Below are 11,842 nucleotides of genomic sequence, written 5' to 3' on the forward strand. Positions count from 1 at the left end.
TATCCCCAGGAGACTGAAAACTAGATAAATGTAGTGTAAAACTTTGATCTCAAGCAAAATATCATTTTTAGTCCTTTTTTCTACATTAGTCCTTTTTTCTATTTTAAGATCATTGATTAGAATAAGAATTAGTTTAGGCAGGCATACTTTAAAATAGTCTTGGAATGTTTAATAAAGCATGCGTATATGCAAGAAAAATTTAGGATGTGATTTTATCATGGCTTTGCTTTCTTAATTCGTATGAAGTCAAATTTTGACTATAATACAAATATTTAAATGATTGGATAGGTTCAGAACACCTACTATTAGAAGGTCTATACTGGGTACCACACCAAGAACTCCTACGCCTTTTAAAAATGCACTTGCTGCTCAGGAGAAAAAATATGGACCTCTTAAAATTGTGGTATGTATACTCTTTTCTTTTTAAGAATTTTCCTAATCTTAGTAAAATGCGAATTTTGATTTTTATCCTTGATTTTTAACATTTTAAAAAAGATGTTCACTGAGACTGATAAAAAATTTTATACTTTGGTTTATGAGTTTGAATTTATGTTAATCTTTTTCCTTGACTTGTGTAAATAAACCTTTACTTGGCTTATTTTGAATTCTTATTCTCTTTATATTAATATCATCTAGAGAAATCAAATCAAATGTCAACAGAACCCTTTTCTTAATACTAAAGTCCACCTTGTAGTAGTTTCAATAGTGGATACCTGCAGTAGAATAAAATAATTGTAATATTTTGATATACATAAGTAGTTTCCTTATAATATTTATGAAACTGATTGATCAGTATACCTCTTTAAGGCTCAGTTTCCTCTTCTATTCAATGGAGATCATAAAACACATCCCAAAGGGTTATTTGTGAAGATAAAAGAGGTAATAGAAATAAAGGGACTGGTACTAAGTTTCAAGTAGTACTGTATGTGCTCAGTTGCTACTATTATTATTTTAATAATAGTGGTAGCAAGAGTAGTTCATGAGTGGAGGTGGGTGGTGTTATCTGTGGTTTCATATATATTGTCAACCTTGAAGTACCTTAAATGAGCCATGGGCATTCTCATTCTAGGCAGATATAGATTTATGACAAGTTAGGTTATTAGAAATAAACGTTGATTTTTAAAATATTGGTCGCTTATAATGTTGATCACTTTAATTCTGTTCTTCTATTTTTAGTCACATTTTGGGTAGATTCATTAATAACTTCTGTTTGCTTGATTTAATCAATTTTCTACCAAAAGGCATGTCACACTCTAAAATCTTCAGGTCTTTTCCTTTTCTTTGAAATACTGTTTTATAGGGAACATAGTAGGATTGATTGAGTCTTTTTGACATTATATTCTCTGTAGAGCGCTCTAGAATTTTTATGTATGCATAGACACATAACAAAAGTGAGATCACACTTTATGTACTATTTTGTAGTCTTTTTAAATTTAATTATGTTAATGAATATATATTTATCCCATAGTTTTTAATGTTTGTATAATATTCCATTGTATGGAATTACCTAATTGATTTAAGTAATATGTTTCAGTATTTTGCTATTCATTTTTAAGATTCGTCATTCACTGAACAAATATTGAGTGCCTAATAGGTGCCGGGCACTGGGCTAGGCTTTGGGGATGTAATTGAACACGTCAGGTATTGTTCCTGCCTTCATAGGAATGTAGAGCCTGATTGGGAGTTAGGCAAATAAACAATGATTGGAAGACATTTAAAAATTCTGTAGTGCCTCAGGGTCATTTGGTCAACATGTAAGTTGAATAAAAAGCATCATTTTAATATTAGTGCATGAGAAATTAGGTTTAAAGTGACCTAGAATTCCTGTCAGTTTGTTCATATTTGGGAAGAATTTACCCATTGCAAAAACAGATCATTTTCATCAACAACTTAAGAAAAAAGGAAGATAATGATTTAGTAATTAACATTTCTAAAATGTCATATAGAGTCCTACATTTCTTTGCGGCAAACTGACTTTTCATTCTTCCTGCTCCTCCTCCAGTTTACTGAGTACCTGCTATATGCTGGCCACTTAGCTTTCTGGTGTATCTTACTGTGAGTCAAATGCGCTTCTCAGAGATTGCCTTAAATATCTGTTGCCTTCTTAATAAACATTGATTCTTCTAATGTTTATTGAAAGTTACTTAAAAGACTAAAATCCGTGGAATAGTGCTTTAAATATAAACCCGTTAATGTTGGTAGCATCAAACCTGAGAAGTGTTAAATGCAGCGGTTCTTCTTTTTGTCACGTTAGGACAGGTCAGAGAATAATTCTCGGTGGTGAGTGACTTCTGTATCTTAGCCACTTCTCTAGGGCATTTGTATTCTTAAGGGCTGGGGGAACAGATGCTAGATTTCTTTTTAAGAACACCTAATGTGTGTTCTTTATGAAATGTAATCCTTAAAACAAAAGCTCTTGGAACAATGAACAGAAATACTGACATAATTCCTGCATGTCTCAGGCTGTAAATAAGAGCACTTTTAAATTCTATTTCCATTTTTAAAGTTTTTGTAAGTGCTGTGAAATATCATTTATATATGAAAGCTATTCTCCCTGGCTTCATTGACTGAGAACATGAGCTGCTGGTCATCATGTGCTGCCAGTTTGTTCTTTTATTTAGTGGAGCTTTGATGATTATGATGATGATGATGATTTTGCTGAGGAAGATTAACCCTGAGCTGACATCTATTGCCAATCTTCCTCTTTTTTTTGCTTGAGGAAGATTAGCCCTGAGCTAACATCTGTGCCAGTCTTTCTCTACTTTATATGTGGGTTGCCACCACAGCATAACTGATGAGCAGTGTAGATCCGTGCCCAGGATCCAAATGCGTGAACCCAGGCAGCTGGAGTGGAGCATTCCAAGCTTAACCACAAGGCCATGGGGCTGGCCCCTGATTACCTTCTTTTTTTTTTTTTAAAGCAGATCTTGGTTATGGTAGGTGTTAAGTTTGGTGTAATTAAATTTTTTTTTCTGAGGTCTACAGTATGCTTAGCTATTTGATAGAAAGCTAGATGAATAATATTTTGAGACTATTTTATTATTCAGCCTACACTCGAGTATCTTTCTGTATCCTGCCCTCCCACACTCCATGCTCACATAGACATGCACCCTCCTGTACTCCAACCAACACTCACACACACGCTTCTTGAACAGCGTTCTCAGCTCTAAGCTTAAGGCTAGGTGTATAAAGATGCATATAAAGAGGAAAAAGATGTGATTGCTGCTATTAAGTAGCTCACACATTTAGTGGTAAGAGAAGCATGTTAACTAGTAATTGCACACTATATAATAAGCACAGTAAAAGTAGAAGGAGAGCTAGTTCTACAGTTCCTATTTTTATATAAAGATATTTGGGGATTAATTTCTTTCTTTTCTGTTTAATTCTGAGGATTCTGATTGAAGCAGGAGCTACAAGTTCCCCAAAACGATGATTTTTGTTTCATAGCCTAAAGTGAAGAAAGTGCTACACTTGATTCAGTGCTTGCAATGTGCAATATTATTTTTGCCATAAATCTGATTAGTTAATTAATTTATTCAACTTAGGTATCTATAGAGACTGGGAGAAAATTATGCCAATAATGAAAAAGTATAAAAGATGGGTTTCTATATATGGGGAGAAAAAGGAATTGCTATGAAAGACTTTCTAAAAACCCTTCTAAAAACAATTTAGTCACAGCCACTTGCCTTCTTGGAAGAAGATATTCGGGAAGTGTTAAAAGAAGAAACTGGAACAGACATATTCCTCAAAGAGGAAGATGAACCTGCTTGCAAAAGCTGTAAACAAGAGGTGATCCTTTAATATTATTGTTAATAAAAGTCTTATTGTGTCCAAGTGACTTTCCCATAACGTTTCTATTGTAAATCATTCATTCTAGCATACTGCTTCTGTGAAGAAAGTCAGAAAATCACTGGTTTTAGATAACTGGGAAAAAGAAGAACCAGGTACTCAACTATTGACTGAAGACATTTCAGACATGCAGGTGTGTAAAGAATTTTTTTTGACTAAAATGGTTGTTTTAAGTCCTAGTGGTTCTTGTTTCTTACTCATTGTGTGGTCAGTTCATTAGAAATTCATAGAAAGTTTCCTTTAGTAGTATTCTGCTTAATTCAGAGAGAAACTATTAACTATAGAAAATATTTTATTTACTTCCTTGCTTTTTGTATTTGTTTTGTTTTGAGAGGAGTTGGCTCTCTTAAGTATGATGTCAAAAAATGGTAGTTCTCAAAACTTTAAATTTCAGTATTTATCTTTGGTTCATTTATGAAATATTTAATTTTACTACATACTAGAAGTTTCATCAGAGCCAAAAGCTTTCTTGGAGGGAAATGAACAGGGCTTCCACTACCACTTACTCAGTAGTCCCTCTATTCGTCTCCATTTTTGAATTAGTTATTTTATTTTCCTCTTTCTTTTTTCTCTCTTAGTCAGAAAATATATTTACAACATCTTTATTAATGATACCATTATTGGAAATACACGACAATAGGTGCAACTTGACTCCTGAAAAACAAGATATAAATTCAACCAACAAAACATATACACTTAATAAAAAGAAACCAAACCCTAACACTTCCAAAGTTGTCACATTGGAAAAGAATCTTCAGGTATGAATTTATAAATTTCTTTTAGTGATTTTTGTTGTGGTTTATTCAATTATCACTTTGGGCTTACTGATTACAAATTATACTTTTTCTTTTTAAATTTGAAATCGACAGTAACTAAAAATTCACCATTATTTTGTCATTCAAACTACGTTTGGGTTTTTGAGAGACTCATTCATCAGAACACATATAAACTAAACAATTGGAGTTGTAGCCAAAGACTCTTCTGGTGATTTCTTAAGCACTGTTTCCTTTTTAAACTAAAGATATCTAAATCCACTTTTGACACCTCTTCTCCCATGACAAATATGTATAGCCCTAATTGTTATCTTGAAAGGGTAAGTGGTTGGAAGCAATTTCAGCTTGATTTTGTTGGTATAATGGTTTCCAGTGAACTTTTTGGCTCAGAAGTTGAAAAACAAAATTATTTTTTCTGTTTCTATGCAACCATTATGTAGCTGCAAATGAAGGCTGGAAAAATTTGTACTACATTCTTAAAAATTCAGTCCAGAGAATTTCAGAGTTCATTGCAGAGGAAGCTTTCTTCTCTACACTTGTAGCAATGACTGCAGCACGGGTGTTCGGTCAAATATGCCCATTAAATATGGCCACCTCATCTCTGTCTTGAGCTGCTGCTCTTCAAAGAACCATGTAGCACATTTGCTTAATCCATTTTAAATGATTTGACTTGCTAGTGTTTAACACAGATTTTTTCAAAAAAATTTATCACAAAGTAGCTCATCCCTATAATGTAGTAACCTTTACTCTATAATAAGGGAAAAAACAAATGAAACAAATGTAAACTTGACTTTGTTTTATGAATATATTTCCTAATTTTCAAGACATAAAGGATTCTTGGCTCATTTTTTGACATTACATACTCTCTTTAAATCATTTGCAAAGTTTTGAAACAATAAAGACTGACATTTTCTCCATGTTAAGACTGATTTGATTTGATGGGGAGTTGTGGGAACAAAACTTCGAAACTGCCTCCACAGCCCTGTAAACAATATAGACAACTGAAAAACTGACTTTTTAAAAAGTTGATCATAAATATTTCAGTATGTATTTTTAAAACATAGCATCATTATTTAAGAAGAATCACAATGCCATTATCAAAACATTTTTACAATAATTACTTATCATCAAATATCCAATCAATTAAAATGATAGACTTTTAGGGACTGGCCCGGTGGCGTGGCGGTTAAGTACACACGTTCCACTGTGGCAGCCTGGGGTTCGCCAGTTTGGATCCTGGGTGTGAACATGGCGCCACTTGACAAGCCATGCTGTGGTAGGCGTCCCACATATAAAGTAGAGGAAGATGGGCACAGATGTTAGCTCAGGGTCAGTCTTCCTCAGTGAAAAGAGGAGTACTGGCAGCAGTTAGCTCAGGGCTAATCTTCCTCAAAAAAAAAAAAACCGAAAAAATAAATAAAATAATAGACTTTTAAAAGTCTAATTGTGAAGTAGTATGGATAGTTATTTTAGTAATTTTCACATCACTATTATTATTTTCGTTCTAGTCAAACTGTGAATGGGAAACAGTGGTTTATGGGAAGACAGAAGATCAGCTTATCATGACTGAACAAGCAAGAAGATATTTGAGTACTTATACAGCTACCAGCAGCACGTCAAGAGCTCTCATACTGTAATTGTTACTAAAACTGATGAAATGCCCACTCCCTCACTATATTCTATACTAAATTAGGTTGCAATGAAATTTTTGTCAATTAATTGTTTTTAAAGTTTTAATACAGCCCTAGAACAGTTTGCACCTTTTTTCATGTTGGGCAGGCAGAAAGCTAAGCCACTTAGGTCAGGCGTAGGCAATTTCATAGTTTATTTTTTAAGAGCTGAGATTTTTAAAAATTGTTTTTAAAGAACAAGATGGGAAAATCATATCAGAATGTTCATGGATATTCCAACGGTGAATTCTCACATATTTTCTTCAGAAGATATATGTTGCTACTCTCTTGATGCTGCAGTTTTGTTTTAGATAGGTTTATGAGTATATATGATTTCTGAAATTAGTCTATGTATGGGAAGCACACACGGTTTTATGAAGTACTTTTTGCCCTTGTGCTAATTTCCTTAGGCTACCATTTACAAAGAAACACAGTGGAAAGGAATTTAAAGGAAGGATAGAAAGTTGCACTACTAATTTTTGGTATTTTTCAAAAATGGTAAAATTAACTACAGTGTTAAATGTATTTATTTGAGCATAGTACTAAAAACAAAAACATTGAAAAAGTTTTTTACTTATTAGTGAAGAGACAGTATTTTCTTCTTAAATCTCAGAAGAGCTGAGAGTTTTGTTGAATGTATTGTACAGTATGTAGGAGCAGGAAAACTTTGTAAATTGGAAAAAAGTCTGTTTTTATAATTTATTTTCATTTTTAAAGCTTAAATGTAGATATTTATACCTATACAGGGTGTCTAGAAGCTAATGTTGTTTCCTGTTATTACAGCTAACACAGTAAAGAACAATTTCGACTTTTAAGTATGAAACAGTAATGTTATAGCTGCAAAGAATACAATATCTATACTGTTTGTCACATCTGCCTAAATATTGCACTATGCCCTTTAAATCATGTTGGTTATAAAGTAGTTCTAAAAATGTACTAAATAATATTTTTAATATTTTCTTTTTAAATTATATGGGGGGGTCATATAAATTAATCTGGTGATTTGTATATGTGTTTGAAAATTTTGCATTTTGTTTAAAAAGTAATATGGTACTTTGGTCCCTAAAAACAGTCTGCACTTAGAAGTTTATTATATTTACTCCATGTTTCAGAAGTAGAGAACATTCTCTTTTATTTATAAAAATATTTTGTCCTTTTATAAATGTTGTGTTTCTCTACAGGTTACAACAGTTGCTTCAGTTGCCTGTTTTAGGTGTTTGCACTTATTTTATTTCTTCCTGAAAGAATGTCTTTATTTGCTTTTGTGTAGAGATTTTATGTAATTTTTTTGAGACATATAATGGTGTGCTGTCAACTTAAACACTGACAGGTAAATAGAATTGTACACTGTAGTTTTAATTATTTATAATTGACACACTCTCTCCCTCTCCACTCCTGAAGTATGCTGCTATAGAAAGTAGCAGGATCGGCTTGCTGCTATGAGAGAAGGAAAGAGCGACCACCACTTGCACTGTGTGAAAAGATGAAAAGCAAATGATGGCAAGTTCTCAAGTTAACTTAATGGAATCAACCATTACCAGACAAATTCTTGCAAATACCAAAATACTATGTCTTAAAACAAAAACAGTTTAAGATTTTTTGATGTTTTTATGTTAATAGAAATGGAAATGGAAAAAGTTCTTTTCATGCCTAGCTCTTGAACAGTCAGACTTAAAAGGGTTTTAAGCTATTTAAATCCACCTGCTTGTTTTTGCATATTATATGTAGTGAGAAGTGAAGAAAATGTATGGTACTAAGATTATGCCTTGTTGATAACCAATAGATGAACCAATTTGAATCTTCTTAGCATGTTTGTTAAGTATGTTGATTGCTTCCTGATTAATGAACTTCTCACAGAAATTTCACTTTGTAAAACCAATGATTGTAGCAAAATCATACTGCATCATTTCAATTTCAGTTACCTTGAACTAATAGCACATAATAGTTTTTTGTTTTGTTTTGTTTTGTTTAGTTTAGCCCTTAGCTGGTTTGGATGTACATAGTCTCCGATCATCGAAGTATACTATCTTGAAAGAGCTATATTTTTTTAAAGCATAGTTTTTCTTGAGCATTAAATTATCCCAAATATTGCAGATAAGCCCGGTCTTATTTGACATAGTACATACGTGGGTTGGTATTGGTTGAATCCTCCAGTTAACTGCTCTGTTGCTTTTTGCAAGAAGATTTTTAATCTTAAACATGTCAGGCATCTTAAGTCACCTTTATACTGTTATGTTCATTTGAATTTCTTTCAGTATGTTATAAAATTGCCAGACATACATGTAGCAGCCATACTTGCATGGAAACTGACTACACATATATAATACTGCATTTTGTTGTAAGGTTTTCACATTAATACAGCAATTACCCTGACTAAATTGAGTTTTTTGATGTATGGGAAAACTTTCCATTGTGAGAGAATCTTGCATTCAATGTTGACTATTAACATCCAAAATAAAGCGTCTGTGTACAAGCTGACTTGGCATCACTCATTTCACTTTGGTTTTGTGTTTTATGGTATTGATTGAATCCTTAAAGACTTAACATTCTATTCTTAGACCTTTTTTCTCCTTTAGAAATCCCTTTACAGGTGATTTTATCTGTTAACACAACTTGGCCTCTTTACTCTTTTCTTTTTCTTTTTTTTTTTATAGATTGGCACCTGGGCTAACAACTGTTGCCAATCTTTTTTTTTTTTCCTGCTTTATCTCCCCAAACGCCCCCTGTACGTAGTTGTATATCTTAGTTGCACATCCTTCTAGTTGTAGGATGTGGGACGCCGCCTCAACGTGGCCTGATGAGCAGTGCCATGTCCGTGCCCAGGATCCAAACCCTGGGCTGCCGCAGCGGAGCACGCGAACTTAACCACTCGGCCACGGAGCCAGCCCCCTTTACTCTTTTCTTGAACCACATTCAGAGTCATATTTTCAACTACCTTTAGATATTTTCATATGACTGTTCTGGCAACACCTTAAATGCATCATATCTTCTTTTTCCCAACTTGTACCTGCCCTTACTTTGTTCTAGCTGTAAGTGGTGTTGCCTTCCCTCCCATCATCCACTGAGAAATCTCTTGCCCACCCTTCACCCCTCATGTTGAAATCTGTTGTAAATTCTTGGCCTGCGTAAGGCCACTGCTCTGATTTCATCCCTTCATTTCTTACTTGGATTATTGCACTAATCACTCTGATCTCCAGTCTATAGAAATAGCAAGAAACTGTGTGGTGACATCAGGGTGTCACCCAGGCAAGGCCAACTGGTCATCCAGTCAGGTCTGTGCAGTATTACATTGCCCCAGGGAATTCCTCACCATCCGCATTTTACCTTTAGCCTTCTGGGCTCGGAAATCTGATGGATTAACCCGTCAAAAATGAGTTTACCTGGTACAACTGAAATCTCACAAGGTTGTAATCTATCATAACATTAATAAAAAAAAAATGAGTTTACCTGTCAGAATGCTTATATCAATTGTGTGAGACTGACACACAAAACCATAATGCCAATCTATTAATTTACAGTGTGAAATATAACTGCTGAGAGGATGAGGCACATTCTCCTTCTGTGTAAGCATAAAGAAATATAGAAAACAGATCTGATCACATCTTTTCTATTCAAAGATCTTCCATAGTTGTCTGTTGTCTAAATAATAGTAATTCTCCATTGCCTCCTAATCTGGACCTGGGGACTTAGATCTTCCAGGAACATATATACGCACACTCCTGTCTGCGTGCCTGTGTTTGCAGGGTGCTCTGCATGAATCTTTTCTTTGTCTCCCAGCCCGTTAAAATCTTACTCAGCCTTCAAGGCACAGGTCTGTGAATCATTTCCTGATTATCCTAGTGCTTCCATAAAACTTTCCCACTAGACTTTATGTTTTGAAGAGCAGGGATTGCTATTTATAACTTCTGTGTCTAGTGTAGTGCTTAGAAAATCTAAGTGTTAAATTGACAGAATTTTTAAAAATTAGTCATGGCTCTCTCAGGGAAAATTAACCATGCTTATTTTGTGCAACAGATTATAAATAGCTTTGGTTTCTTAGTTATCTGCATGAAACCAGTTTTGCTTTACGGTCAATAAACTATTATTTCAGTAAAATATTTTAGCTCATTTTATAACCATGGAATTCCCTGCTTGATTTATCCAGTTATAGAATGATAGGCCTGCAAGCCAATCAGACCTTTAATTGTAATCTAAATCAGATGGTAGTTTTTCAAGAGGTACTTCCCACTCTGTAAGAAGATTTATTTTTAATTAGGTAGTGGAGGATAAAATGAGCCACGTGGAATTCCATCAGGACATTACACTTTCCCCTTCCCGGCGTTTTTTGGGTTTTTTTAAATGACTAGATATGGTCAAGAATATGTGAAATATATTGGTAGAAAAGCAAGATAAAATGTACCAGGAAAAAAGTTACTCATCACTGACAAGTGTTGGGAAGAGAGTGTTTTTGAAGACTGTTTAGTATCTTGGCATTAGTATATTGAAAGCTGTTGAATTTGAGCAAACTCAGTCTTAAAAACAGTGTAGTATACTGCCCTTATTTCCGAAGGTCTCAGACCTGGTGTGCTTATTCAATTTCCAAGTACAGAATGTACTGAGTTTCAGTGGATTTTCCAGGCCAGCACAGGGAAAGAGGGAGGGAGATTGACTTTACTCTGATTTTACTGCTGTAATTTTGCCACTCATAGCTCAAAAGACTGGGTCAGATTCTGACATAATTTCCTAAGCCCCAATACAGTTAGCACTTATTTATTCGTTCAAGTAGCAACCAATACTTAACTGAGTGCCTACAGTACGTGGTGCTAGGTACTGGCAATACTATGGTAAACAGGACATGACCTTCCTTAAGGAAGCTGATATTCTAGAAGGGGAGATAGATAAGTATGTAACAGAAATCGCATGTCTTCTTTTTGGCGGCAAGTCAGATGAATCGAGAAGCCCTGTTTCCTATTTTATTTGTAGATGCTCATTTGAGAATAGGGAATGGTTAGTCACTGCATAGTGGGGATTTCGGAGAGATGGTCGGGCTAGCATCACCCAGGGGTCTTGCACCACCCAGGAAGTTCATAGAGTAAAAGTTTGGGTACAGTGTTGCAGCTGCAGCCATGTGCCAGTCACATACATTATGTCATTTAATCCTCCCAACAACTCTATTAGGTAAACATTGTTATAATCTGCTTTTACGAATATGGAAACAGGCTGAGGTTCAGAGGCTTGTCCAAACTCACACAGTACAGTGCTGAGCCGGGAGTCATTCAATCATCTGAGATTTGGGTTGATTCTTTAAAATTAAGTATAGGGCACAAAAGAGTACATCGTATATGATTCCATTTCTAAAAAGAGTGCAAAAACAAATGTATGCTATGAGAAGTCAGGATAGTGGTTACCCAGGGTGGGAGGGTTGTTGAAAGGAGCCTTGAGGAGGGCGTCTGGGAGGCTGTGAAGCTCCATTTCCTGCTCTGGGTGCTGATGTTATGGATGTGTTTAACTTCGTACAAATTCAAGCTCTATTATTATGTGCACTTTTCAGTATGTATGTACATTATGCTT

General features: G+C 34.6%; 1 protein-coding gene across 4 annotated transcripts in view; it reads left to right on the forward strand.

Annotated features, from left to right (window-relative positions):
* MYBL1 (MYB proto-oncogene like 1) overlaps positions 1-8,770 on the forward strand; it is a 34,360-nt gene extending 25,590 nt beyond the window's left edge. For 2 of the 4 annotated variants that reach the window (XM_023648513.2, XM_023648514.2), the window contains exons 12-15: positions 289-403; positions 3,673-3,789; positions 3,878-3,982; positions 6,131-6,327. In XM_023648513.2, the coding sequence (XP_023504281.1) occupies positions 289-403; positions 3,673-3,789; positions 3,878-3,982; positions 6,131-6,259 (466 nt within the window). In that variant the 3' untranslated portion in view covers positions 6,260-6,327. Of the gene's footprint in view, positions 1-288; positions 404-3,672; positions 3,790-3,877; positions 3,983-4,427; positions 4,608-6,130; positions 6,328-7,693 lie in introns of those variants that run through there. The other 2 variants (XM_070222197.1, XM_023648511.2) reach the window with 2 other exon arrangements.
* Positions 8,771-11,842: the final 3,072 nt, after the last annotated feature.

Source organism: Equus caballus, chromosome 9, assembly GCF_041296265.1.
Source record: "Equus caballus isolate H_3958 breed thoroughbred chromosome 9, TB-T2T, whole genome shotgun sequence".
NCBI lineage: Eukaryota > Metazoa > Chordata > Mammalia > Perissodactyla > Equidae > Equus > Equus caballus.